At 40.0% G+C, this 24,889-nt stretch overlaps 2 protein-coding genes across 14 annotated transcripts in view; one reads left to right on the forward strand and one right to left on the reverse strand.

Moving 5' to 3' along the window:
- The window catches only part of RECQL (RecQ like helicase), a 53,582-nt gene extending 46,804 nt beyond the window's left edge, over window positions 1-6,778 (reverse strand). For 7 of the 11 annotated variants that reach the window (XR_011379020.1, XR_011379018.1, XR_011379021.1 and 4 more), the window contains exons 1-2: window positions 6,687-6,778; window positions 4,921-4,968 (exon numbers count right to left, since the gene is read on the reverse strand). Coding sequence is in view for 3 of the 11 variants with exons in the window: in XM_070049468.1 (XP_069905569.1) it covers window positions 4,921-4,936 (16 nt within the window). In the remaining 8 variants the exon portion in view is untranslated. Of the gene's footprint in view, window positions 1-4,920; window positions 4,969-5,294; window positions 5,603-6,585 lie in introns of those variants that run through there. The other 4 variants (XR_011379016.1, XM_070049469.1, XR_011379017.1 and 1 more) reach the window with 2 other exon arrangements.
- On the forward strand, window positions 5,608-23,156 carry GOLT1B (golgi transport 1B). 3 transcript variants are annotated; one of them, XM_051850853.2, is made up of 6 exons: window positions 6,886-7,055; window positions 13,009-13,165; window positions 13,731-13,822; window positions 15,194-15,372; window positions 18,235-18,316; window positions 20,719-23,156. In XM_051850853.2, the coding sequence occupies exons 2-6, from the start codon at window positions 13,039-13,041 to the stop codon at window positions 20,755-20,757; spliced, it is 519 nt and encodes a 172-aa protein (XP_051706813.2). In that variant the 5' UTR covers window positions 6,886-7,055; window positions 13,009-13,038; the 3' UTR covers window positions 20,758-23,156. The 3 variants fall into 3 exon arrangements, 2 of the variants coding, with proteins under 2 accessions (XP_002712769.3, XP_051706813.2); XM_002712723.5 differs by lacking the exon at window positions 13,009-13,165 and having other exon boundaries at window positions 6,868-7,055; XR_011379022.1 differs by lacking the exons at window positions 13,009-13,165; window positions 13,731-13,822; window positions 18,235-18,316; window positions 20,719-23,156 and having other exon boundaries at window positions 5,608-7,055; window positions 15,194-15,255.
- The last annotated feature ends 1,733 nt before the right edge of the window (window positions 23,157-24,889 follow it).

A 24,889-nucleotide genomic window follows, 5' to 3' on the forward strand; every position in this document is an offset into this window, starting at 1 on the left:
GGCTCCTGGCTTTGGATCGGCACAGTTCCAGCCATTGCAGCCAATTGGGGAGTGAACCATTGGATGGAAGACCTCTCTCTCTCTCTCTGCCTCTCCTTCTCTCTCTGTGTAACTCTGACTTTCAAGCAAATAAATAAATCTTTAAAAAAAAATCTGAAAAAAAAAATGGGTACTTCAAGAGATAGTAATAAAACTCCTGTGATCACATGACCAGTTGAGAACCAAGAACCATAATAGTTATAAGCCTTTCTTCCTTATTCTTATATCTGTAATATAAACCAAATTTGGGTTTTTTTTTTCTTCCTTTTCAATTTGTTCAGTCTCCCTCTTATTCCCCAAACTTCTAACATAAAATGTTTTCACAGTAGTTAACTTCATATGCCAGGATTTATATTCCACATTATCAAAGAGGTATTATCCAATAAGAATAGGAATAAACATCACCCAAAGATGAATTAAAAGCATTTGCATGTTTTTTAGGAGAGAGAGTCAGTATATACTTGGTTGTTACATCATCAACTTCTACTTGGGAGTTCTCACTTATCTGCTTTTATATGGAAGTTCTCACATATTTAAAATAATCAAGAGAGCCGGCGCCGCGGCTCACTAGGCTAATCCTCCGCCTAGCGGCGCCGGCACACCGGGTTCTAGTCCCGGTCGGGGCGCCGGATTCTGTCCCGGTTGCCCCTCTTCCAGGCCAGCCCTCTGCTGTGGCCAGGGAGTGCAGTGGAGGATGCCCAGGTGCTTGGGCCCTGCACCCCATGGGAGACCAGGAAAAGCACCTGGCTCCTGGCTCCTGCCATCGGATCAGCGCGGTGCGCCGGCCGCAGCGCGCTGGCCGCGGCGGCCATTGGAGGGTGAACCAACGGCAAAAGGAAGACCTTTCTCTCTGTCTCTCTCTCTCACTGTCCACTCTGCCTGTCAAAAAAATAAAAAAATAAAAAAAAATAAAATAAAATAATCAAGAGAGCAGTATCTCGATGGTAAGTAGACAGGGGTGACACCTGGTGATTTTGATCGTGACATATTTGACTAGGCAAGATCTACATTTCCTAGAATCTTTCCCTTCCTGCCTAAATCTAGGTTCAGGCTGTAAAACAGAACTTTGCCAGATATTTGGAAAATAGAAGTAAAGCAGGTCTCACACATATTCTCCCCATCACAGAATACCAGGCCCCACACATATTCTCCCAATCTCAGAAGATCAAAGTGGGATCAGGGCTGGATACAAATGTTAATGTCAAACCATGCTCCAAAGTTAAAATCATCATACCTTAGACAAAGTCCTGATGCACTAAGAATATAAGAAAGTACAATTACTTGTAATAAAACAGGGTAATTTAACATTTTTGATCAAAATTATACCATCTAACAATAGCCTATATAATAGGAGATAAGAATGCAAATTCAAGTGAATGATTTCACCAATTCATAATAGGGAGGGAATGCACAGGGCTTATTACAGCTAATTTGCTCAAAAGGATTCTGAATTGTGTGAGGACTACAGTCAAGCATTCCCAAGTTTACAAACGACACATTCTTCAGAAACAGCAACCATTCTTCAGAAACAGCACATTTTCCAAGCAATATCCCAAACTGAAATTAACAATGAAAATGATCTGCCACCATGGAAGCCATCAAATCCAAAGGAACAAACCAAAGGCAATTTCAAAAAGGTGCTATTGAAAATACAGTTCAGGCCGGCGCCACGGCTCAATAGGCTAATCCTCCACCTAGCTGTGCCGGCACACCGGGTTCTAGTCCAGGTCGGGGCGCCGGATTCTGTCCCGGTTGCCCCTCTTCCAGGCCAGCTCTCTGCTGTGGCCCAGGAGTGCAGTGGAGGATGGCCCAAGTGCTTGGGCCCTGCACCCCATGGGAGACCAGGAGAAGCACCTGGCTCCTCGCTTCGGATCAGCACGCTGCGCCGGCCGCAGTGTGCCAGCCGTGGTGACCATTGGAGAGTGAACCAACGGCAAAAGGAAGACCTTTCTCTCTGTCTCTCTCTCTCACTATCCACTGTGCCTGTCAAAAAAAAAAAAAAAAAAAAAAACCAACAGTTCAACAAGCGGATAGAATAATAGAAAAGGTAATTTACTTATTTACTTGAATAATTATTTGAAGTAGTAATCTCTTAAGGACAATGTATTGATTTCATTATTCAGTTATTTCAAAACAATATTCCGGGGCTGGGATTGTGCTACAGAAGCTAAGCCACTGCTTGCAAAGATATCATCCCATATTAAAGTCTCAATTGCTTCACTCTGGCCCAACTACTTCCTAACGTGCCTGGGAAAGTGGCAGGGGAAGGCCCAACTCCCTGGATCTCTGTCACCCATCAGCAGACCCAGATGGGAGTTCCAGGCTCCTGACTTTGGCCTACCCTAGTCCTGGCTGCTGCAGCCATTTGGGGAGTGAACTAAGGGATGAAAGAGCTATATTTCTATCTTGTCTCTCCTCTCTGTTGCTCTGCTTATCAAAATAAACAAATCTTATAAAAATATAATCATATCCCACTGACAAAGATTAAAATCTTATTAAGTGGCTGGTGCCACAGCTCACTAGGCTAATCCTCCGTCTACGGTGCTGGCACCCCGGGTTCTAGTCCCGGTCGGGGTGCCAGATTCTGTCCTGGTTGGTCCTCTTCCAGCCCAGCTCTCTGCTGTGGCCTGGGAAGGCAGTGGAGAAGCACCTGGCTCCTGGCTTCGGATCAGCGTGGTGCGCCGGCTACAGCGTGCCGGCTGCGGCAGCCATTGGAGGGTGAACCAACAGCAAAGTAAGACCTTTCTCTCTGTCTCTCTCAGTATCCACTCTGCCTGTCAAAAAAAAAAAAAAAATGTAATCTAAAAATGACCATACTAAATGGAGACTAGGTTTAGTAACATCTCTCAGACCATCAGTCCGTTGTGAAATAAAGAATACTTGGCTTGGGGCCAGCACTGTGGCATAGCAGGTTAAGCCACCACCTGCAGTGGTGGCATTCCATATGGCCACGTTTTTAAATCCCGGCTGCTCCACTTCCAATCCAGGTTTCTGCTATGGCCTGGGAAAGCAGTAGAAGATGGCCCAAGTCCTTGGGCCCTTGTACCCACATAGGAGACCGGGAAGAAGCTCAGACTCCTGGCTTCCGATCCGCCCAGCTCCAGCCATTGCAGCCATTTGGGGGAGTAAACCACAGATGGAAGACCTCTCTCTGCCTTTGCTTCTCTGTAACTCTCTGCCTTTCAATAAATAATAAAATCTTTAAAACATAAAAAATAAATAAATTTTAAAATTTTAAAAAAAGAATACTAGGGTCAACATTTAAGATAACTTAAATTGCTACCATTTTATTGCAGATCCTCAGCCTATGAATCATGAGACAAAGCCAAAAGGGTTTGTCACTTTGTATTCAAATTTATATTTAAACAACTTGTAAAGTTCTGTATGCATGTGTTTGTTGAGGGGGAGGGTGTATTTAAGAAGCCATTTCTTTCAAGTCTGTAAAAAATTCAATCTTTCTACCATATGGTACAGGTAGTGTGTGGCAAAGGATGTGTTCATTACAGCCCATAAAAAACTGAAAATATTCATACTACAAGTTTCTCACCCTGTCAACTACCTCTTAACCAAATACATCTTGAGCTTTCATTAGCAAATACAGTACAGTATGATTAAAAACAAACAAGGGGTAGAAACACAGCAAAATGCTAAAAGTAGTTGCCCGAGAATGTTAGAATAAAGGACGTTTAAAACATACTTGAGGTCGGCACTGCCTCTCACTAGGCTAATCCTCCACCTGCAGCGCCTGTACCCGGGGTTCTAGTCCCGGTTGGGGTGCCAGGTTCTTATCCCGGTTGCTCTTCCAGTCCAGCTCTCTGCTGTGGCCCGGGAGTGCAGTGGAGGATGGCCCAAGTGCTTGTGCCCTGCACCCGCATGGGAGACCAGGGGGAAGTACCTGGCTCTTGGCTTCGGATCGGTGCAGCACGCCAGCCCTAACGGCCATTTGGGGGGTGAACTAACGGAAGGAAGACCTTTCTCTCTGTCTCTCTCTTTCTCACTAACTCTGCCTGTCAAAAAAAAAAAAAAAAATACTTGAAAACAACTTCAAATAACTCCACTTCTAGGAACTTATTTAATGAAAATAGAGAAACACACAAAGATTTAGATTCAGTGATGTTCAATACAGCATTATTTATATTCTTTAAATGAAGACAGCCTAAAAGTTCAACACTGAAAATAAGTAAATAAATAATGTCACTGCAGAAAACAGTCTGGTAGGTCCTCAAATCATTAAACATAAAATTACACATGATATAGCAATTTCACTCCTAGGAATATATGCCCAAAAGATATGAAAGTAGGGATGGAAATATTGGTCCACCAATATTCACATTATTCACAAAAGCCAAAAGGAAGGGAAAAAATCCAAATATCCATCAACAGATGATTGGATAAACAAGATGAAATATTAATAGCTTAAAAAGAAATTCTGATATATGTTACAGAATAGATGAATCTTGAAGACATGACACTACATGAAGTAAGTCAGCCACCAAAGGACAAATAGAGTATGATTCTACTTGTATGAGGTACTTAAAATAGCCAAATTCATGGAAACATGAAGTAGAACAGTAGTTATCAAGTGGATGGGGAGGGGCATAAAATAAAGCTACAGTTTAATGCGCACAACGCTTCAGTTTGAAATAACAAAATCATTCTGGATAGAGTTAGTGGTACTGTTGCACAAGTGTGAATACACTTCAACCCTATCGATTGTTCACTTAATAACAGCTATTTTAATAGTAAATTTTGTTACATATATTAAACAATAAAAAGTAGGAAAAATAATTTCTGTAATCAGAATTTTAAAAGAATATTTTAAAGATCTCACAATTGGAAATAGAACAGAATGAAGTAAAACATATAATTATTTCCACTAACCTGAAATGGATGCCATTCTGAAATTCAACTGGAGATACAAATTTCTTCCTAAAAATGAAAGAAAAATCATGGCAACAATTTTCTTAGAACTCTTGATAATGTCACTGCTGACCATGAAAAATGTTAGAAAGTAAATTATTTATAGCATTCACTTTTCAAGTAAGGGCTACATGATTCCCCCCATGAGTTTTTATAGAAGTTTCTAGATTTAGGGAAAGTTTCTTAAATAAACACACACATGACAGGTAGAATGTAATAACAATTATCAAACATTCCCCAGACACAATACGATGTTATAAAAAAGTTACAGCACTAAATTACTGCAAGACCATGGTAAGGATACACATCCTGTTCCTCTGAACCTCTTTCTCTACCTGTAAAACTAGGATGTCTGAAGCAGTTTTATAACAAGTTGGACAGCGTCAAATGCCTTACATTAAGGAAAACAGAACATAAATAATCAAGTACATTATTTAACAATTTATTGAGCAATTGCTTTAAAGAATAACCATTTGAAGATTTCTCTGTAGTTCTGCTTTTCCACTAAAAATGAATTTATAAGGAATTACAATGTGAGTTCGATCTTAAAGGAGCAATTGGCATTTTAAAGAAGTGTTGCATTTCAGGACAGAACATGGAGATGGTTTGGAACTCTAAGTACCTACGAATGACTAAAACTTAAGTGCAGGAATGGGCAAGGGTAAGATGAGTAGAAACTTTAAATTCCCCATTATCCTGTGCACACCCACCCACACTCTGAGATGGATAATCAAGATGGCCTAAAACTAAGTTACAATATGTGCTTTCCAAAGGCGGCTTCGGCACCATCCCAGCCTTAACGCCCTTCCTACACAGGCTGGTAAGACAGGCTGGGTCCTGCCCGCCTCGCTGAAGAGTCTGGAGCGGCCACGCCACTGCAAGGTAATGAGGGAGGCTACCAAGGACTTTAATAAAACACCCGCCCACCACATGGGGGGGGAGGGACCTCTAACAACACCCTTTCCATAGAGGGCAGGGTCTTCTAGCGCTGAATCCACCTAGTCCAGCACAGCGCCCTGCACGCGGTAGCACAGGCTCGGGTCTGCGGCGACCGAAGGCGGGGCCGTCTCTACCCTCCCAAGAGGATGCCATCCGTATCCGACAGCTCCCCACTTCCAAAAACGACTCCGCTCACTGCACAAACGGCAAGAGCGCGCCTTCCCCCACAATGACGTCATTAACAAGACATCGCAACAGGAGATGCACTGGGCCACCAAGGAGCTCTAAGTGGGTCAGAAGGAGACGCTCAGCACCCACGGGGCGAGCTCTGCCGAGTGCGACCCGCCGCGCCCCCGCCCACGGCCAGGGAATGGCGCCCCGCCTCGCGCTGCCGAGCGGCCTCCCCGGGGGCCATTTCCCAATGCACAGGCTTCAGTGGCCGGGCCTCCCGCACGGAACAGGCTGGAAACAGACAGCGACCACACGAACGTGCTTCTCAGGGCCCGAGTTCCCGGGGAGCAGAACACCGACCAACGCCCGGCATTCTTCCCCCGCCGACGCGTTAGCGGGAGGAAGTGATCCGCGACAGCCCGGCCTCGCCCTCTGAGGTACTTCAAACAGCCGAACAGCACGGGAAAGGGAGAGGGCAGGGAAGGAAAGGACGCCCTGGCCCCGCCAAACCTGTACCTGGGGCTGCCCCAGACCCTTTCCCGAGGGTTCAGTAAGCCGCCTGACCACAGCCCGGCCGTCCGCCCCAAAGCGCCCCGCCTGAGGGACCGCTAACGCACCTCCTTCAAGCGCTCCGCAATAAAAATCTTCCCGCCACCCAGCTGGGCGCACTCACGCTTCCGGGTCGGCCCGTTCAGCCAATCGCAAACGACAACCTTCTCTAATTGGCCGGGAGGTGTGGCCGCCGGGAGCGTCACCAAACAAGGCCACTGGCTATTGGTTGATACTCAGAGCCGATTCGGCCAATAGGACGCGGTCTTGAAGCCCGGGTCGGGGTGGCTGCGTGTTTCCGGAAGACGTGGCGGCTCTCGCCTGGGCTGCTTCCCGGCTTCATTTCTCCCGACTCAGCTTCCCACCCTGGGCATTCCGAGCTGCTGCCACCGCTGCCCTCGCCGCCGCAGCCATGATCTCCTTAACGGACACCCAGAGTAAGCGCCTGCCCCGGTACCCTAGCCTCGAGCCCCGCACACCCCTCGCTTGGGCTGGGTCCTGTCCGTCCGCCCGCCCTCTCGCAGCTCCTCCCGGGTCAATGAATGAAGCTCCGCGCGCGGGGCGGCGGCCCGCGGGACCGAGCGGGGGCTGCCAGGACCTGAAGGGGCCAGGGCTGGACTTGCACTGCTGGGACCTGGGCTGGGAGGAGAGTCCGTGGCGGGCGCGGGGAGGCTGGTGCGGAGCGTCCGGGGTCGCGCCGCCCTCACGCCGCGTGAGGCTGGCGCTTTGTTCCCGGGACCGCCACGAGAGAAAAGTTTGCTGCGCGGTGCCCGCGGCCCGCTCCCGGGGTCCTTTGCCCCCGGGGGCACGCTGGGCGCCCTCCGCAAGTGGCCGGCGGGCTGGTTGTGTGGAAGGCGGTGTTTTAAATGTCACCTCCTGGAGGCCGATTTTGAGAATCGCTTACACACTTAAATATTTTGAATTCTGTAGTCGTCTTCTGCCACCGCTGGGAACCAGAATCCCTTGAAGCGCCTTCGCTTTTCTCCCCGCTGAAGTTTGAAAAGCAGTAAAGAAGCCACTTTGTGTTGTGCCAGGGTTTCGTTAGTATTGTGCTTTGTGGCCGACTCTATTATCTGAACCTCCCTTTCTGCCTGCCACAGAGCTCGTCTCTCGGGTTAGCGGAACTGTGCTTCCTTTGAGTAGAGAGTGTCCACTTCTCTGCCCTTTGCTGTCACGCTCAGCAGTTTTTGTATTTACATATCTGCCCATAGTTTTGTGTTTACCCATCTGTGCTTCCTTTTGAAAAAGTATTTTATTTCCATCTACTTGAAAGGCAGAGCAAAAGTGAGAGAGAAGACGACAAGAGAGCAGGAGCGAGCTTCCACACTCTGGTTCACTCCCTGGACCACCTGCGTCTTTCAGGGCTGGGCGAGACCCAGAGCGGGGATCGCCCCATGTGGGTGACAGGGACCTCACCTGCTGCCCCCCAGCGTGTGCACCAACGGGAAGCTGGATTGGAAGCAGGGGCAAGACTTGAACCCAAACCCTGTGATAGGGGATGCTGTTAGTACCAAGCCACACCTTAAGCTGCTGCACCACGCCTCCTGCCCCTGCTTCCTTCTGATGGCCTGATAATATTGTATGTCTCACTTTCATTCATCTGCCGTGTCTTTCATGTCTTATTCTGTTCAACTTACACTTCAGAGATGTTAAGAATGAAGCAGTCTACTGAAGTGAAAATAGAACTTCATTTAAAATGCCTTTTTTTGAAAAATGAAGTCGTAAGGTTTAGATTCAGCTCATGGGAGATGTGAGCTTCACAGAGCCTCTAAGGGTTTCCACCCACACTGCCATTCCAGTCAGACTGTTCCCTCCTGGACTGGGTGGGCACCGTGGGGCCACCTGCCTTGGCACAGGAAGAGTGTATGATCTGTTGCATTCATGTGTTCTGATCAGAAAAAATAAAAGATTAGTGTAATCTTTTGGGAGGTGGGAGGAATCTACTGTAATCATTACTAGCAGTTGTATAAAGTGTTTTCTTTCAGTTTACCATGTGCTTTCGTAAAAATCATTATGGTTGATTTTTATAAGAGCCCCATAAGGCAGAAAAGGGACACATGCCTTTTATAAATTAACTGAGGCATGAAAGAAACTGAACGCAGGTTCATAAGAAAAATGGCATAAAAAGGTGATCCCAGGTCTGCTGACTCAAAAAGGTTTATTCTTTTCAGTGTACCCCACTACCATCTAAGACGACAAGACGTGAACTTCAAGCTCTTAGAATGTTTTGAGTCAGTGGTACTAAATATCAATTACTTATCTGTGAAAAATTTTCTTCTCTTGAAACCTTTTTACAGGGATGAGTGCCTAATTTACATCCTTCCAAATACCAGAACAAGTGATTGGGGAAGGAGTACAGGCCGAGTAAGAAGCCTTCTCCTCACCTCTCTCCATTAAATTAGTGAGGAAAATGAAGTTTTAAGTATTTTAGGTGAGACAGTGGATTGAAACAAAAAGATTAGTGAACCAAAATATTTTTTTAATTTCAGATTATGTTGGGATTGTATGTATGTTGTGCTACAAATATTGGCCATCATTCAGGTGATTTATCAGGATTATTCAAGGATTGTGAATCTGAGAAAAGGCAACCAAGTATTGATCACAGTAGAGTAAATGACAATTTGTGGTGCTTCAGGGGATTCTATAGCAGCACCCTCCCTCCCTCCCCCAAAAATGCCTAAAATTTATTTTAACTTTTTATTTATTTATTTATTTGAAAGGCAGAGAGATAGAGACCCAGATCTTCCAACCCTTGGTTCACTCCACAGATGCCCACAGTAGCCAGTGCTGAGCCAAACCAAAGCCAAAAGCAGGCACTCATCTGGATATCCTGCATGAGTGACTGGGACCCATCTACTTAAGTCATGTGCTACTTCCCAGGGTGCACAAAAGCTGGAATTAGAAGTATCGCTGAAACTGAAACCCCAGGCACTCTGCTATGGGATGTGAGCTTTCCAAGAGGCATCTTAACCACTGCACCAAAATGCCTGCCCCTCATTGCCTAAAATATACCATGATATTCAACCGAGTCATTCCATGAAGTTGATTTGCAGTTGTATCTTTTTTTAATGATTTTTTTGTCTTATAAAGGGTATAGTAAGAGAGACAGTGCTGCTTTTAGGAAATTGTAAATAAGATACTAAAATGTTAGCAGTGATTGTCATTGTTTATGCATATCTTTCCTTATTCTACAATAAGCTTTTAATGTTAGAAAAATTAATTTTATTAGATTGCTTTTAGCAGATCTTTGTTTTGCTTAAGTTTGTGAGAAAGCAGAATGAAGGTTTGATACTGAACAAGAGGAAGATAAATTGCTATGTTATTATAATTGTGGTCTGAATCAGGCAGCTCTGTGTAGGGCTCTAGACAGCCAGAGGGCTAGGAATGCATAAGGGTCACAAAGAAGGGATTTCTGGAGATGAGGACAGGGCACAAAAGGCCAGACTGAATCTTTTGACCCATTTAGATCAGGGAATACTTGGCAACATCATGCCAGTGCAGATTTTGGCAAAGATGTGACAGCAGCTGTCTGATGTCCGACTGCACTTGATATAGTAGTAGGAATTACTTGATTTCCATGTTGCAGTTGTAGGACTGGACCTGAAAGACTGTAGTGTGAGAAGACTAGTCTTGAATTCTAGCCTGACTTGATGCCACCACCCACACATTTTTGCTCATTCTGTGATCAAGGTCAAGTTACATAATCTCTCTGTTCTTGGTTGCCCATATGAAACATGGGCTACTTTTTACCCAACACAGTTTTGTTAAAGGAATTATGAGACATTTGTGTAAACATTTCATAAATGGTAAACCATGATCAGAGCAGCTTTTTCACCTTCGTCAATTTTTGATAGCTGTATTGGCATCTACTAAGTTAGATAATCAACTGCTGCTAAAGTTGAATTATCTCAAAACACTTCCCCCAGAAGTTCAGTACGCTATAATGCCTTGACTTTGATTTAACCAAACATTTTTAACCTGAAAAAACTCATGTGGGAAGAAGTGATGACATAATACACAATGGTTAAGCACATGGGATTTGCATTCAGATAAATCTAGATTCAAATGTTTACCCACACATGTGCGTTTGGGCAGTCTGAGCCAACTCTCTGAAGTTTCAATTTCCTCTCCATCTCTAAAATGCTAATTATCCTATATTCCATTTGTGTTGAGAGAATTGTTGTACAAGTTATGTGAAGTACCTCATAATGCCAAATTCATGATAAATTCTCAATACACAGTAGCTGTATTTTCCATCAGTTTCCTTTCTAATGAACAAACATCTCAGAGTTTCTGTATAATCATTAAGATGACTCAGAAAATATAGGAATTACTCATTCAAATGACTCAGCTGCCAGTGATTAAATGCTAGCTATTGAACACTTATTCAATGTGCTTTTACTTTTCTGTCCATATTATCCTCCAAGAAATTATGTCTGGCATGTAAACAGTTATTCTGGTGAATTCTCAAGGCATTTAGACAACAGAATATTATTCTCACTTTTATCAGAATTTTTGCCTGTGGAAGTACACTTAATTGGCATATTTATAGATAGATTCCTGAATTCTTTAAGATTCATTTGGGGAACAAAAGGTAGCTAGAGTGGAAGATAATAGTTACCAAGAAATTAAGGGGAGTGCGCTCCTGCATAGGGGATAAAGCTGCCACCTGCTGTGCTGGCATTCCCAAATGGGTGCTGGTTCTCATCCCAGCTGCTCCACTTCCAATACAGCTCTCTGCTATGGCCTGGAAAAGCAGTAGAAAATAGCCCGGGTGCTTGGGCCCCTGCACCCGTGTGGGAGACCCGGAAGAAGCTCCTGGCTTCGGATCAGTGCAGCTTCGGCTGATGCGGCCAGCTGGGGAGTGAACCAGGAGATGGAAGACCTCTCTCTCTCTCTCTTGCTGCCCCTCCTTCTCTCTGTATAACTTTGACTTTCAAATAAATCTCAAGGAAAAAAAAAATTGAGGTGATGAGGGAACGTAGGAAAAGATAAAGTTGATGATTTTTTTTTTGACAGGCAGAGTTAGACAGTGAGAGAGACAGAGAGAAAGGTCTTCCTTCCATTGGTTCACCCCCCAAACGGCTGCTACTGCCAGCGTGCTGCGCTGACCCGAAGCCAGGAGCCAGAAGCCGGGCCATCCTCCACTGCATTCCCAGGCCACAGCAGAGAGCTGGACTGGAAAAGGAGCAACCGGGACAGAACCGGCGCCCCAACCGGGACTAGAACCGAGGTGCCGGTGCCGCAGGCGGAGGATTAGCCTAGTGAGCTTCGGTGCCAGCCTAAAGTTGATGATTTAAAAAAACGAAGCAGCAGAGCATTTTATATGGCTTAAGTTTTTTTTTTGTTTGTTTGTTTTTTTGACTAGCTGTGACCTAGATTTTAGCTTTTTGAAGCTAAAACCAAAAAGTTAAAATAATGGTGTATATTAGATTGTGTTTCCAAAAATGCAGTGGCTCCTGCTGTCACTCATTGTCTATGTGCATCTAGGTACAGTTAGCACTGTTGACTGTCTCCTAAAAACAAAACTGAAGTGATGGAGAAGGGGAAGTCATAGATTGTGCTTTGTAGCACTAACAGGGACAGTGAAAGTCACCTTACAAAGTTAAGACTCTTCAAACGAACAAGGCTAGACCTAGGGAATTTAGTAACTGGAGTTAATTCAATCATACACACAGGGCAAGCATAGACCACAGTTTCTGCTTTGTCCACTGCTGTACATTCAGTACCGAGAACAGTTCCTGGTGTTCTTTGTAAATGAAAAAGTCGAAAACTAGAATGTTAATATGAGGTAAAACAGTACTTTGAAACTTTGGAGAGGTGGTTTTAGGACCCGAGGCTAAACGTGTGAAAGGATTCACAGTTGAGATAAATTTGTAGATGATAAATTCGTAAGCCATCATGAATTACAAGTGAGGTTTACACTTCTGGAAATTAACTGTTGAGAAAAGCATTCTCAAAATATTTCTTGGGGCCAGCACTGTGGCGTAGCATGTAAAGGCATCGCCTGCAGTGCCCGCATCCCATATGGGCGCCAGTTCGAGACCCAGCTGCCGGACTTGCGATCCACCTCTCTGCCATGGCATGGGAAATCAGTGGAAGATTGTCCCAAGTCCTTGGGCCCCTGCACTCGCATGTGAGATCCAGAAGAAGCTCCTGACTCCTGGCTTTGGAAGAGCCCAGCTGATCCAATTAGGCAGTGAACCACCGGGTGGAAGACTTCTCTCTCTGCCTCTCCTCTCTTTGTGTAACTCTGACTTTCAAATAAATAAATAAATATTTAAAAAAAAATTCTTGGGCCGGCGCCATGGTTCACTTGGTTAATCCTCTGCCTGCAGCGCCGGCATGCCATATGGGTGCCGGTTCTAGTCCCAGTTGCTCTTCTTCCAGTATAGCTCTGTGCTGTGGCCCAGGAGGGCAATGGAGGATGGTCCAAGTGCTTGGGCCCTGCACCCGCATGGGAGACCAGGAGGAAGCACCTGGCTCCTGGTTTCAGATCCGCGTAGCTCCGGCCGTTGTGGCCATTTGGGGAGTGAATCAACGGAAGGTAGACCTTTCTGTCTGTGTCTCCCCTCTCACTGTCTATAACTCTGTCAAATAAAACAAAAAAATCATTGCCATTGAGACAATGTGTATAGTATACACTGAATGATTATATAATTGAAGAATATTGTACAGACTCACCATAACATTTCTAATGGGGTAAAGTTATTTTTAAAAAAGAAAATAAGTAACTGCATATAAATAATCCTAGAATGTGAAAGGACATAAACAAAAATTATGTATTTATACTTGATGGCAGAGATGTTCTTGGGAGGGAAAAGGAACATATAACCAAAGTTTTAGAATCCTGTTTGTCTTTTTATTTACAGGACAATCTTTGATGTATTCTGTCTCCCATACAAGAAAGCTTCATTTGTATTTAAAATTTTGAGATAATTTGCCAATGTTAATTTGTTACAGATCTTAATGTTACTATGAAGTTAATCTGTTAGGGCTCATTTCCTTCTATCAGCAGAAAGAAGCAACCAAAAAGTTTCCTTTCTTAGTTTATAGGGATGCTAATGTGACTTAATTTTTCTCCACCCTTAACCATATAACTTATGTTGCAGAAATTGGAATGGGATTAACAGGATTTGGAGTGTTTTTCCTGTTCTTTGGAATGATTCTCTTTTTTGACAAAGCACTACTGGCTATTGGAAATGTGAGTTTTTGAATATATATTTTAACTGAATTCTTAAGGAAATTCTAACTAAAAATTAGTTATCACCTGCTGTTAAATTTGGGGGAAGTCACTATCACTCACATGTAATTCCTGTTGAATCCCCTATTTCCATCAGGAATGAAACCTGTCCCGTTTTATGTGTAAAAAAAAAAAAAAAAAAAAAAAAAGTAAGCACTTCATGAGGTTTTTTTAATTCTGTTAAATGTTTGTTAGTGTGATTTATAATAGAGTAAGTGAAGACTGCTTCTATTTAGGAATTCAAAATAAATTGCTTGATAGTCCCATGTTTTGGTAAATTTGTTAGAGTATTTTGCTGTAAGCATCTGAAACTTCATACTTGATTTAACTGCATAACAGATTTTTTAATCTTGTAAGCCTTTTAAAATTTATATCTGTGTCAATAATTGGTTTGCTTAGAAAAGTGTATATATTATTTTGGATTTATTTATAAAACACCAATCATGTGTGTAAGTTGTGCAAGAGTTCTGTATATAAATAATAACCCTTATAAGAAGGCAATAAAGTCTCAATAATGATTGAATGTCTTTTGAAACATACATACCATTGGGTTTTTAACTGGAAATAGGAAAGATAAAGGATAGCAAAATTTTTTCAAAATTGATGTTTTAATAAATGATAATATGAGCACCACTGGTATCACAGAATATGCAGCATACATAACCAGTATATATTTGTGTAAAAATTTTCCTTAAGGAAACTTGATAGAGTATGGTAGGCATATATTTGGAAACAAACCCAGAAAAAAAAGTGACCTTTTAATAGATCAACGTTTCTTGACCATGGTAAAAAAAAAAAATACTAAATATCTGTGTATTTGAAAATACCTTGGTTGTGTTTTTATTGTGCTGCCCTAGATATTCTAGAATTAGTAAAACTAATTCTGCAACTTAGCTTTGTCAGTATTCCTTACTTCCATACAAACCCTGTAGCCCATGATGAATGTTGCAGAACCAGGAGGAAAACCTTGGGGGGACATATTTATGGGCAACTTCCCTCTCTGCTTTGCCAATTCATGTGCTTGATAAACCACCCCTGCCCAGGTAAAACTGGGAAAACTACCGCGAAGGCAGGTGCCTTTGTAACGCCTCACCTTTCTTTTTCTCCGTTTAATCAAGATAGAAGAGGAATGAGACAAGTGAAATACAACTACAGCTTGCACATGCGTAACCCACTCCTTGGTTCTGTTCTTGATTGTGCATTGCAGTTCTCTCTGGCCAGTTGCCCACATTAAAAGCCAAATGTGCTTTATAATATTTAGCTTTGACCTTTTGAGATGCATGCTCTGTGTTTAACTACCCTTTCTGTGTTGCATTTTTCTTTCTGTTATAGGTTTTGTTTGTGGCTGGCTTGGCTTTTGTAATTGGCTTAGAAAGAACATTCAGATTCTTCTTCCAAAAACATAAAATGAAAGCCACTGGATTTTTCCTGGGTGGTGTATTTGTAGTCCTCATCGGTTGGCCTTTGATAGGCATGATCTTCGAAATTTATGGATTCTTTCTCTTGTTCAGGTGAGGCAGCCATTTATTTTCTCTTCAGTAAGCCAATTTGTCAGATAATTATTAGCAAAGAAAAAAAATACCCTCAGATTTTTATATCTAAGAAAGAAGATGTTCATTTCCTTTCATGAATTTTTTTTTTAGTTTGAATCTTTATTACAATTTTAGATCAGTCCTAAAAATGTTTTCCGAATGATTGCCTAAGTAAGATACTAAGTTATCTTGTATTTTCAGTGCAATAAAATTAATCTTACTGGCATGTTAAGGCGCTATGTTTATATTTTCATCTACAAAACAATGTTAGAGCATTTGTGTAATACCTTATACTTCATAGTTAATGCCTTTATATATATATATATATATATAGACACGCACACACACATGCATATATAATGTAACAATTCTGTACCAAATACACTTGAGTATCCATGTTAAAAAACAATCTTTAAGTATGGGTAGTCCTAATTATTTTCTCAAGAAATGCATATTCCTTGCCTTGTAACTAACAGGTACTATATTACCCACAAGAGGCATAAAAATTAGTTATGCCAAATCTACTTTAAGGAATCTCTTGCTTATAATACTGGAATTGTAAAGACACCAATAGGATACAGTCATAATGCCATTATAGGTGTATATGCAAAATTTAGAAGCATAATTAAGGAAGGAATTAAAAAATTCAGAGACAGGTAAGAAATGTTAACTGATAAACTGGACATTAAAGAATGGGTAAAAATTCATCTGGTACATGAGGAAGGGAGAAAAGCTAACTGGAAAGAAGGAAGACAGGGTCATGAAAGTACAGAGCTTGTTCTGAAAAGAATGAATAATCCAGAACAACAGGAGCATGGAATAAGTGGAAGGAAAAGGGTGACAGTGAGACTGAAAAGGAAATTCAGTGCCAGACTGCAAACGTTCTTTGAAAAACTTGTTAATAAAAATAATACTTTGCTTGAACCAAGGTTGGGCTGGGAGCAGTTTTTGGGGAAGAGTTAAGGGACACAGAAATTTTTAAACCAGATACACCGAGGTAAATGTTTTAGAAAAACTACCAAGAAAAAGTATGAAAAAGAGAAAAACTAAAAGCACCAAGGTCTGTTAAAAGGCCGTTGATGTAGTACAGAATGCAGACTAATATGATTGGAATCTTGGAACACTCTTGACCTTGTAGGTTAGGTAGAGAGGGAAGAAGCACAGGGAGACTTGAAGAGATGGAGAACTAGAAGGAGCATAGTGCCAAGAGAGAGGAAGGAAGAGAAGTTCATCATGGCAAGTTTATCCTGCAGCAAGAAAATTAAGTACTTGAAGGACTGCAAAAAAAACTCATTGGCTTTCTTAATTACACAGCAATTTTAATGATGAAAGTTCATAAGCCAGAACAGATTATTTAGGATGAATAAAAATGGGAAGTCTTGGCATTGTTGATAAACATAGCACAATACATTGGCTTCTTGGTTTAGAGAAGTTTCTGGTCCTGATACTGAGTTTAGTTGTTAGGTTTTGCTGTGTTCTGTGAGATGATCTCAATTTGATGTGTATTGCCATGCATTTTTGGCATTGTTTTTCTAGATAAGGAAATAATAACATTTGAAATCATACCACTTTATATTTAACAACAATGCTTGAAACAAACAAAATGATAATTTTGAATTCGGTACCACTAGAAAATAATTGTGATTGTCTTTGAAACATGTATAAGGGTACTTTAGAAACTTCATGGAGTATGGAATTAAAAGATTTTGATGTGGAAAAAAATTTGAAATCTGTACATTGTTCTTTCATAACATAACTTTTTTGATTAACTTTTTAAGACTCTTTAATATACTCATCTATACAATCAACCTAGGAACTATTTCCCTGAAAAAATGTTGCTTTGTATTTCTCTTTCAGTCCATATATTTTGACTTCCTGCAGATTCACAATTGAATCTTGTTGCTAGCTGAATTCTGTCCATTGTAGTATTTTGTTTAAAAGGCAGCGTTACAGAAAGATAGAGACAAGGAGAGAGAAATTTTCCATCTACTAGTTCATGCTCCAAATGGCCACAATGGCCACTGCTGGGCCAGACTAAAGCCAGGAGCCAAGAGCTTCATCTGGGTCTCCCGTGTGGATGCAGAGGCCTAAATATGTGGACCATCCTCTGCTGCTTTCCCAGGTGCATTAGCAGATAGCTGGATCAGAAGTGGAGTACTGGGGCCTGAACTAGTACCTATATGGAATGCCAGCATTGTAGGCAGCAGCTTAAATTGTGGTACCATAACACCAGCCCCACACCATGTAGTATTTTCATCAATATATGTCTAATTTCAAGACCCAGAAAGCTTATTTCCTATTCATTTTTCAAATCAGATATTTCCTTTCTTGTTTTGTACAAGTGTCTGAACTGATCCGCAGCTAATTTTAAAGTGTTTAGAAGCTGTAGGACTCTTTCAGGCTTGTATTCCTACCAAAAAATGAAACGTAATGGGAGAGATACCATCTGGTATGTAGTCTGTCCATGCTGGCTAAGTGTTCGTACCTAGTATTTATTCAGTACATGATGCCTATTGGAATTTTTGTGGTCCCAAATATGGGGTCTTGATAGCCCCTTTCTTTTGATCAGCTTCAGCCCCAACAGCTCCCCATATTTGAGGAAATCTGCAGCAGTTGAACTAACTCATATCTGAGCATACAACATGGCCAGGCCTCATTACCCTTCTTACGTTGTTAGTGGTAATCAGCCAGTTTTAAATTATGTTGATAGTAATTCATAATTCTTAGTTTAAAGTCTCAAACATCAAAATCTTAACAGGATCTTTTCTTTTTACTTGATTAGCAGTTGATTTTCCTAATTGGAAATCTGTCAGTCTTAAGAATGTTTTCTCCATCTCCTAGGGGCTTCTTTCCTGTGGTGGTTGGCTTTATTAGAAGAGTGCCAGTTCTTGGATCCCTCTTAAATTTACCTGGAATTAGATCAGTAAGTAATCATGTGTTTAGCAGTACATTTTTGAAACCATCAAAATAAGTAAATTTTGATGCTCTTCTAGAAATTTGAATAATTGATGCATGATTGATTAGTTTATTACATAAATTACATCACATAGATCATAGTAACCATGGATACCAAAAAATAATCATTGCTGACCCTGTAAACCTGAAATTTTGTTTCACTGTATCCATTTTTAATAGTATTCAATTGATATGCTATGCTACCTTTCTCTTTGAGAGTTCAAGGCATTTTTTAGTAAATCTGTATATAATCTTTCATTTTAGAAGCATTGTTATAAAAAGGAATCCATTATTTCTTGTAAATATTTTCTTTCTCAGAGTGTCAGCAAATGGGTAGATTAAAACAGTTAAATAAGCCATTATTATACTGGGAGTCAACAGATAAAAAGAGCATTTTAACAATTGAAGTTTCTTCCCTTCATTCAGTATTCATTCAGCAGATGTTTGGTTCTAAGCTACTAGCTTAAATATTTTAACTTTTCTTCAAGGTGACTCAGAAGGCCTTTCAGGATTCAACTATGTGTTGCCTTCTTAGAAAAAGCTTTGCTGACTTCCTGTGACTGGCTTCAGATAAGCTTCTGTAGCATCCCTGTATACTTTCTTGTGTTTTAAATGTCCAGGGGAAGGTCTCTACATAAAACATGCAGGTCTTGAGGACAGAGACCGTATTTTAGTCACTGTTCTCCAGTGACCAGCATAATACTTGGTATATACTGGAAACTTGAAACACTTTTGCTAAATGAGTGACTGTTAGATGGCACTTTGTTGAGCTCAGGGAAATTGGTCATTTTCAGGACACTCCAGGTGACTTCCTTTCAGCATTCCATCCTTGAATTTCAAAACCAGAAGAGATCCTTAAATTCTAGAAGAACCTGAGCTGGGGATTATCCTTGTGGTTCTAGATTTTACCCATTTCAGCAGTAACCTTGCTTTGGATCAATTCCATAGTTCTAAGTGTATTCTGAACAACCTGGATAAACTGGCTGTCAAGATCTCCGTGATTCCAGGGGTCTGTTGGCTCTTTAAAGTTGTTTACTGGTTTTTATGGATGTCTCTAGAGAGAAGATCTGTAGCATTTATTGAACTCTCAAAGAACCGAAGAATGGCTTACCCACAGAAAAATAAGTACCACTATAAGCCTAATCCCATTTCCATCCCCAAGTTAGTCCACAGCAGGAACTTTACAGCATGACTGCATGGATATTTGAAGTTACATTTGAAAAGAAATGTTGTGCTTCCTGTCCATTGAAGTTTACCAGAAAATGCTAATGAGTCCATTAGCACTTTTAGAACAGCTTTTAGTTTCAGTGAGCCAGTCACCTATTTGTGGTAACTGAAAATGTTAAAACCTAGGCTTATAGGGGTATATCCTGATTTCATTTGCATTAATCTTCAAACTCCTTACAGGAGTCAATGTTGTTTATACTTAGAATGATGTGAAATTACTGAAACTTCTAATTAAAGAGTGGTAATCATAATTTGTGTTCTTAATTTAAAGGTTCTGCAGTATTTGCATAAATGGACACCCAATATTAATAAATTGTTCCCTGTCTATTACTTCGTCATATTAAATGCTTAAATAACTATATGAATAGTGAAATGAAATAAACAGTGAGATGATTGCTAGAACTTGATAGTATTATAACCATTTGGGTTATATAACTTTCAATGTCTTCACTGATTATATACTTTATTTCAATCTTTACTTTGCCATCTGGGATGCTGAAGAAAGTCAAACTGCTTTATATTTGGGGCAGACTAACCAAAGTAAATAATCATTTAGATTAATGTGTGTTAAATTTATATTCAGTACTTATAAATTTATGCTTGCATCATTAAATCTATTTTAATGTCATTTCCACTTTCAATCTGAAGTCCAAAATACACATTTAAAGTATATTTAGTCAATAGCTATTGTTAATTATTGAACTTAATGGAGTTAAATCTGTTTGTTCAAAGACTACATAGGCCCAGAAGAGATCCACAGTAATGGTCAGTTGAAATATCTTATTGGGTTCATTAATGCATGAATGGCTGACATTTAAGTTTTTTATTTATTTATTTTTTTGTTAAGCTAGCAGTGTTTACTTCATTTTATACAATTTTTTTATTCATTGTGTTGCATTTTTCATGTTGCACCCTTAAACTCATATGTATAACACATCATGCAAAAATAACTTAGAAAAAAAGTTTGCACACATTTATGTGTCAGAAGATGGTGGTGAGTAGTACTGAATTAATCATTGTCAGTCATACCTTAAATTTCCACGAATCTTCTTGTAAAGCTGAGTTTTTAAGTCAACGTTTAAAATGTTAACACAGTGTTTTTAGTATGATACAGGCTTTAATGATCTGTTTTTCTTCTTACAGTTTGTAGATAAAGTTGGAGAAAGCAACAATATGGTATAACAACAAGTGAATTTGAAGACTCATTTAAAATATTGTATTATTTATAAAGTCCTTTGAAGAATATTCAGCACAAAATTAAATTTCGTGAAATAGCTTGTAATCTTCTTTACAGAAGTTTAAAACGTAGAGCCTGCAAAGTACCAACAGCAGTTAGCAGAGAAGCACTGAAAACGGGCTTCTCATCAGGTGACCTGAAGTCAGCAAGCAAACTGAGGGAGAGGAAATCCATGTTCCAATGTGTAGTCGAACTCTTGAAGGCTGTCTTTATTGTTTCCCACCACGTATGAAACACAGCCATCCTCAGAGAACTGTGGTGCCTGTTTTTAGGTTTTGGTTTTTGTTTTTGTTTTTTAATTTGCAAGTTCAGAAGCACCCATAGGCATTTGCTTTTTAGAAATGTCTACTGCAATGGCAAAGATATTTCCAGTGCACCGTATCTTTGGAAAGTGTTGCATGAGTTAGATTGGATTATGTCATTTTGATGTATTAGAACCAAGGAAAACCCAGTTTTCATGTATGAATCACTTTTTTTTTGTAAACATGTGGTTAAAATAAAATTTTTGTGGTCTTTCTGAATCTTAATATTTTACAGCCAGATGAAAATCTGAACACTCTAATAGTCTTTTTGCGGGAATAGGCAGAGTATTAGTTCTGTTACTTTCTAAATTGCAGCTGACTAAGCACTTTTCTGGTCAACCACACGCTCTGGAAGTATGTATACTTCTTTGGATTAGGATCTCCTGAGGATCCTTCATTACATGTAAACATTTAACAGAAAGCATTTTCGACCATGAAGAAGTCTGTTACATAGCTTGTCTCATTGAATATTCTTGTACTTATGATACCAGATGATGCAAACCAAGTCAAATTTTTCTACATCATGATGTGGTTTTTCTTCATTCTCTTATTTTTATAATTTTAGCAGTGTTTTTTTATTTTGTTTTTAATAAATTAAAATTAACTTTTGATAATGTTTACTTTAAGACATAGCATGTGAAAAAGTTAAACTTAACTTTTTTTTAAGGGCTGTTCATTTAATCTGAATCTTCCTTTATTTTCACCTTTTCATAATATACAAAAGTGAGTATGTGATATATGTGTCATATAATCATTCTTTGGGTTAAGGAAATTGAGAAAATACTTAAGTTCACATCCTAAATTTATTTTATTAGAATTAAACTAGCTATGGTTTCCTAAAAACATAACACTAAAAAAAAAAAAGGCGGGGGGGGTTGCTTATTGGCAGCAAGAAACAGCAGTTGTTTATTTTATAATAAATGTAGGAACACATTTCAGCAGCCACAGCACTATTTGTTTTACCACTAATGTTTGCACTATTTATTTTTTAATACTTTAAAAGCTTTTTAATTCATAAAATCATAATTGAAATTTGTGGTATGTATTTACAAACATGTCTACAAAATATTACAGCTTGTATTATCTTTAGTAAATCTTTCAATGCACATAGAACTCCTAACCTTGCTCATCTAAAGAAAGAAAGACTTGGTACACAGTCTGATGGTTCAGTCTTGTGGATTTCTGTCTTTTTTGGTACTTGCATTTGACTTAAGATGTATCTGTGAAAATGGTGATACATGGAGATGCCTACCTCAATAGTTCATGGAATAAGAGACCCAGTGTTGTGTCTAATGTTCTTCAAAAATTAGTATCCTCACTTGGACAGTGTCAAATATATTTACTTTGAGGGTTGACTTATATAAGGTGCCCTGTAAGGACTCTGTTAAACATAGTCTTGCCATATCATTTACAGTGGCTCAATCATTTTCAGAGTAAGAAGAGTTCTGTTGATGTAAGGAACATCTATATTGTTTCACTCCTTTGTAGACATGAATTTCTAATAAATTGTTCCTTGCACTGTAACAGAGATCCCTTTTTCAACAATCTTATTTCAGAAAGCATTCTTGGACTAGAAAGAATTTAATCATCTTTTAGTCCTTAGCACCATTAAGAGGCTGGAGCAGTTTTCAGTTTTAAATGAGTCAAATGTGTGTTTGGGACTGCTTGGCAGGACTGTATATTTCTTATTCAGAACCCTTGATAAGGCTCTATTTTAAAAACATTCTTCTGACAGAAAGCACTATACATCCTATTGTTTCTTCCTTTCTAAAATCAGCCTTCTTTGTGACAAAAATGTACATTGATTATTTCTATAGAGATGGAGGTAAAGGTCTAATACTACTTAGCCTTAAGTGTTTCTGTCATTGTTCAAATGTATTTTCTGTAACAGAAACATCTGGAATGTTTTTCCCCCTTATAAATTGTAATTCCTGAAATACTGCTGCTTTAAAAAGTCTCATGGTCAGATTATATAATCTTAACAATTGAATATTGTAAATACACTTGTCTTACCTCTCAATAAAAGGGTACTTTTCTACTAATTGGTGGTCAAGTGTATCTTTATTATGAAATTCTAAAACAGATTTTAGCATTTTAAAATAACCCACCTCAATTTTTCAGTCTTACATGTAATTTTCTTATCTATAAAATTATATCCCCATCTTACATTTCCAGATTATCCAAATTTATGTAATAAAACAGACTTGAAGTAAGCAAAACCATTCTTTATTTCAAAAACTCTTTCTAAAAAAGAATGACACTTGTCTTGGGCTATATGCTATTTTAAAACAGATTCTAAGGTCTAAGGATCCTAAAAGTCCTTGTATGTGCTAAATGGCAGAAAACCAAAAGAAAAAGATATGGCATCTGCCCATGAAGATTTCTAACTTTAACATTACCAGCCTTATTTCCAAGTAACTGAGTTGTACATGAAACACATAATGAGAGAATAACTTGTCGTCCAGACATCTTAACCTCTTGCTTTCTCTCAGTCAAAGCTAGGACTGCTCAGCCTTCCTCTGTGACTGATAATGTATTTTTTGGAAGGTGTCTTTGGAGAGGGAGAAAAAAATGACATCAGCTTTAACCTCAAGCAATTCTGCGTATATGTTTCCAACTTATTGTGGGTTTTCAACTTTTTTGTTTTTCTCCTAGGTAAGCCTATAGATGGATATTTTGGCACAGTGGTCAGTGATTAAGTTGCCATTTCTCATGCCCGCTTCCCCATATGCCAGTGCCTAGGTTCATGTCCAAGCTCCACTTCCAAATCAGCTTCCTGCCAGTGCATACCCTGGGAAATAGCAGGTGATGGCTGAAATACTTAGGTCCTTGCCACCCACATGGAACTCCCAGATTGAGTGACAGGCTTTGTCCTGGCCCAGCCCCAACTACCATAGAATTTGGGAAGTGAAACAGTAGGTAGAAGCTTTCTCTCTCACATTGTCTTCCCCCATCTCTCTCTTTTTCTCCCTGCCTCTTTCTCTGCAATTCAAATAAGTAACATACCAATAAAAATGCAGGGATTCAGAACTGTCACTGCTGTGTGCATCCAGGAACCTGCTATAGCATTTATATATCTGCAAGCAGTTGCAACAGTTTATTGAAAGCTGCTACTAATGCTGCCATTAACTCCAAAATGTAAAAAAGGGTGAAGGTAGAAATTTATGGGGAAGTGCTTAATTTTTTTCCCTAATGATGAAGAAAATATATAATCCTTGTCATGAGTTGTCAAGGCTATGAAAGCCTCTTCAGTTCACCAACTCCGATCTTATTTAGACAAGGTCACAGTCAAAATGGAAGTTCTCTCCTCCCTTCAGAGAAAGGTACCTCCTTCTTTGATGACCTGTTCTTTTCACTGGGATCTCACTCACGGAGATCTTTGATTTAGTGGTTTTGTTTGTTTGTTTGTTTTGCCAGAATGTTTTGGCTTTCCATGCCTGTAATACTCTCATGGGCTTTTTAGCCAGATCCGCGTGCCTTAAGGGCTGACTCTGAGGCCAGAGTGCTGTTTAGGACATCTGCCATTCTATGAGTCTGTTGTGTATCCTGCTTCCCGTGTTGGATAGTTCTCTCCTTTTTTTTTTTTTTTAACTTTTATTTAATGAATATAAATTTCCAAAGTGCAGAATATGGATTACAATGGCTTCCCACCCCTAAACGTCCCTCCAACCCGCAACCCTCCCCTTATCCACTCCCTCTCCCCTTCCATTCACATCAAGATTCACTTTCGATTCTCTTTATATACAGAAGATCAGTTTAGCATACATTAAGTAAA

The sequence above is a fragment of the Oryctolagus cuniculus genome, chromosome 9 (genome assembly GCF_964237555.1).
Source record: "Oryctolagus cuniculus chromosome 9, mOryCun1.1, whole genome shotgun sequence".
Lineage (NCBI taxonomy): Eukaryota > Metazoa > Chordata > Mammalia > Lagomorpha > Leporidae > Oryctolagus > Oryctolagus cuniculus.

What these genes read in the sequence shown, in the direction of transcription:
- GOLT1B (XM_051850853.2), top strand. Translation starts at nt 13,039, where the DNA reads ATGGAGGATGGTCCAAGTGCTTGGGCCCTGCACCCGCATGGGAGACCA. An exon ending in CACTACTGGCTATTGGAAAT is followed by an intron (nt 13,823 to 15,193) that starts GTGAGTTTTTGA and finishes TTTCTGTTATAG; the next exon opens with GTTTTGTTTGTGGCTGGCTT. An exon ending in GGATTCTTTCTCTTGTTCAG is followed by an intron (nt 15,373 to 18,234) that starts GTGAGGCAGCCA and finishes TCCATCTCCTAG; the next exon opens with GGGCTTCTTTCCTGTGGTGG.